The sequence below is a fragment of the Mesoplodon mirus genome (genome assembly GCF_964341445.2).
Source record: "Mesoplodon mirus genome assembly, chromosome: X".
In the NCBI taxonomy this organism is placed as follows: Eukaryota; Metazoa; Chordata; class Mammalia; order Artiodactyla; family Ziphiidae; genus Mesoplodon; species Mesoplodon mirus.
The window spans coordinates 51128546-51131302 of record NC_138981.1 but is presented as its reverse complement, the minus strand read 5'-3'; the positions used below and the strand labels follow the sequence as shown (position 1 = coordinate 51131302).

General features: G+C 50.2%; 1 protein-coding gene across 2 annotated transcripts; it reads right to left on the bottom strand.

Moving 5' to 3' along the window:
* Positions 1-283: 283 nt before the first annotated feature.
* Positions 284-2212, bottom strand: LOC309796590 (spindlin-2). 2 transcript variants are annotated; one of them, XM_082609822.1, is made up of 2 exons: positions 1951-2212; positions 284-1279 (listed from the first exon to the last, which is right to left on the bottom strand). In XM_082609822.1, exon 2 carries the CDS (start codon positions 1256-1258, stop codon positions 482-484), a length of 777 nt encoding a protein of 258 aa, XP_082465948.1. In that variant the 5' UTR covers positions 1259-1279; positions 1951-2212; the 3' UTR covers positions 284-481. The 2 variants fall into 2 exon arrangements, with proteins under 2 accessions (XP_082465948.1, XP_082465949.1); XM_082609823.1 differs by having other exon boundaries at positions 284-1260.
* Positions 2213-2757: the final 545 nt, after the last annotated feature.

Sequence of the window (2757 nt, the reverse complement as noted above, 5' to 3'; positions counted from 1 at the left end):
CCCCTCCCAGTTGGGTGCCTCCCCCTCTTAGGTCATCCCTCCCGCTAGGGAGCCTCTCCATTTCTGACCCCTCCCCACCTCCTCCTAAGCAGCCACCTCCCCTTCTCCCTTCCCCCACAGCCCATCTCTAGTTCCTTCTCCTCCCCCCTCCCTAGACCAGACCAGCTAAGTCCTATTCCATTTTTAGATGACTGATTATGATACTTGCTGAACTTTATTCACAGCCTGAATTTACAGCTGTTCCTTCCTTTCATGCCCCATCCACCAAACACACCCAATCGTTTCAACATGACAAATTCCTTACACACAGCGTGTCATGGCCACATAAATTTGTATTTTTCAGGACAAAACAACAGTTATGCTGGCAAAGATGATGTGTTATTAGGGACCCCTACGCTTTCAGTACACTGAAAAGTAACATTTTCTGTGTCTCCAAATCATACATTTGTCTTCACATATGTGATAAAGTTTACCCTAACAGTTAGGACTTTTTCACCAAATCATAGACATAGATATGGAAATCATCATCAAACTTGATGAAATAAACAGAAGGCTTGGCTTTAACTTGGTGAATGACTTTGCCTGTCCTTTTGGAGCCATCTTCTTTGGTATATTCTACATGTTTACCTATGAGGCCATCTATAACTCCTTCTGGCTCCCTGTCTTTTGGAGAAGACTCACTGGACTCTGGCATGATATGGAGGTCACCTTCTTTATAATCATCTAAAAGCTGGTACATGTACAAGACAGGATCTTTCTCATAGGTAATATAAAACCAGGCTTTCAAGATGGGTGCTTGGGCTAAGACCATCCCCCTCCATCCATCCTTAGAACCATGCTCACCCTCAAACATATGCTCCACAGCTTTCCCAATTATGGTGTTTGCAAGGTGCACATCTCTGACTCGAGAAAATGGCACCTTATCAGGAAGGATTTTAAGCTTTAAAATCCTTTCATCTCTGTGAAGTTCCAGTCCATAGACACAGTCAATTCCATCATATTTCACCAGATAAAGAGAAGGATTTATAGGCACCTGATCCAGAACGGTTCCTTTCCATTGGGTGATGCTCTCATTGCCTTCCTTCCATCCGTGTGAAATCCTGCAGCCCACGATGTTCCTGCGGGGCTGGGACGAAGGTCTGCCTCTCTGCTTCTTTTGAGAAGTCTTTTTCTTCCTCATACTTGCAGACCCGTTGTGGCCACCGACAATTTCCCTGGTTTGCTGCCCTGCAGCTGCCTTTTTGTGAGGGGTCTTCATACCTGCAGGGGGAGGAAGAGGCTAGGGAGAAACATTTAGTGTACTATAGTGTGAGGCTTTTTCCTCTGCATTGCAAATTCCCTGGGCACCAGGTATATGTATTACCGCCCAAGTTATTCACGTGTCCAGCAGGGATGCTGGCTATCAAAATATTATTGGATGCTTGCCAACATTGTCCTCCCTCCAAACTTATTTGGCTGTGCTGGAGGGTTGGAGAGGTGATGGTTTTGGTGGTTGAGGCCCCAGCACGAGGGAGCAGGCTCCTTTGGCTAATGCCTTATCCTGTTACCATACTGTGGTCCCCACACTAAACACAGATATTCACCATTTATTAGCTCCCACCCTGTCTCTCCATTTGCACTTACATAGTCTCCTTTTCCCCTGCTCATTGCCGTCTGCTCTTCATCTGTTTTGCCTCCCATCCCCATGGCTTCTGCTTGTTGTTCACCTCTCCTTCATATCTGTTCCTTGTTATCCCCATTTTGCCGCTGGGTGCCCAGAACAAATCTATTTCTTTTTCTGGGGCCACCTTTGTATACCATCCAGGTGCTCTTCGGCTCCCCCTACCCCCACCCTCCCGTCCCCAAATCACCCTTGTCAGTCTCCCTCATCTCCAGTTCCAGCACACACCCCAATCTTCCCTCCTGGCACCCACCAACCCTCATCCTCCGATTCTCTAGTCCAGCGCCCACCTCCCCAATTCCGGGGATCGCAGGCCTCACGTGTCCAAATCGGACACCTCACTGCTGCCTCCGCTGTGAGCCTGTGGTGAAAGAGAATCAGCAAGCGACGAGTTCGGAGTTTGCAAGAGCTGGGAGGGGAGGATCCTTAGGCGACGAGCGTGTCTAGGAGGACAGCAGATCAGGAGAAAAGGATGGCGGCAGTGTCTCCAACACAGGACTCGCGGGCCCTCCACCTCCTTGTTGGCGGTGATGGCCCCTCTGCCACATCGGGATCCCAGAAGCCGCTGCCGCAGCCGCAGTCTCCTCCCTCTTACCGTCGCGCAGCTTCCTGCCAGGAGAGAGGCCTCCCCTTCCTGCCAAACACTGCCACCCTCCCCGCCCCCGCCACTCTCAAGCCCACCTCTGCCCTGGGTCTGGGAGGAGTTTCTATCTCCCGCCCCCACCCCCTTTCCAAAATCTGGAGCCGCCTTGCCTTGCCCACAGCTCCCCACCCCGACTGCTTTGCCCCCGCTCTCAAGTTTAGGGCCCCCGTTTCCCCCACCCCTACCCCACCCCCACCTCAGTGCCCCTACCCCATCTGCTTTCCATCTTCCAAGAATTCCCCTTCTCTTTTCCCGCTGTGCCCTTCGGATGTTATTCTCTATATACGGAAACCTGCCTTTCCTGCCATTTAAAGGGATTTGAGGTAGGACAGGAGAAATGCGCTGGTGCTTCGTCTGCCATCTTGACACAATCTAGGTAATTTTTACTGTCTGGTCATTTCCAAACTTTACTTCTTGAAGGTTTTTTTTTCCTTTTCTTCTTCACAGATTGCAA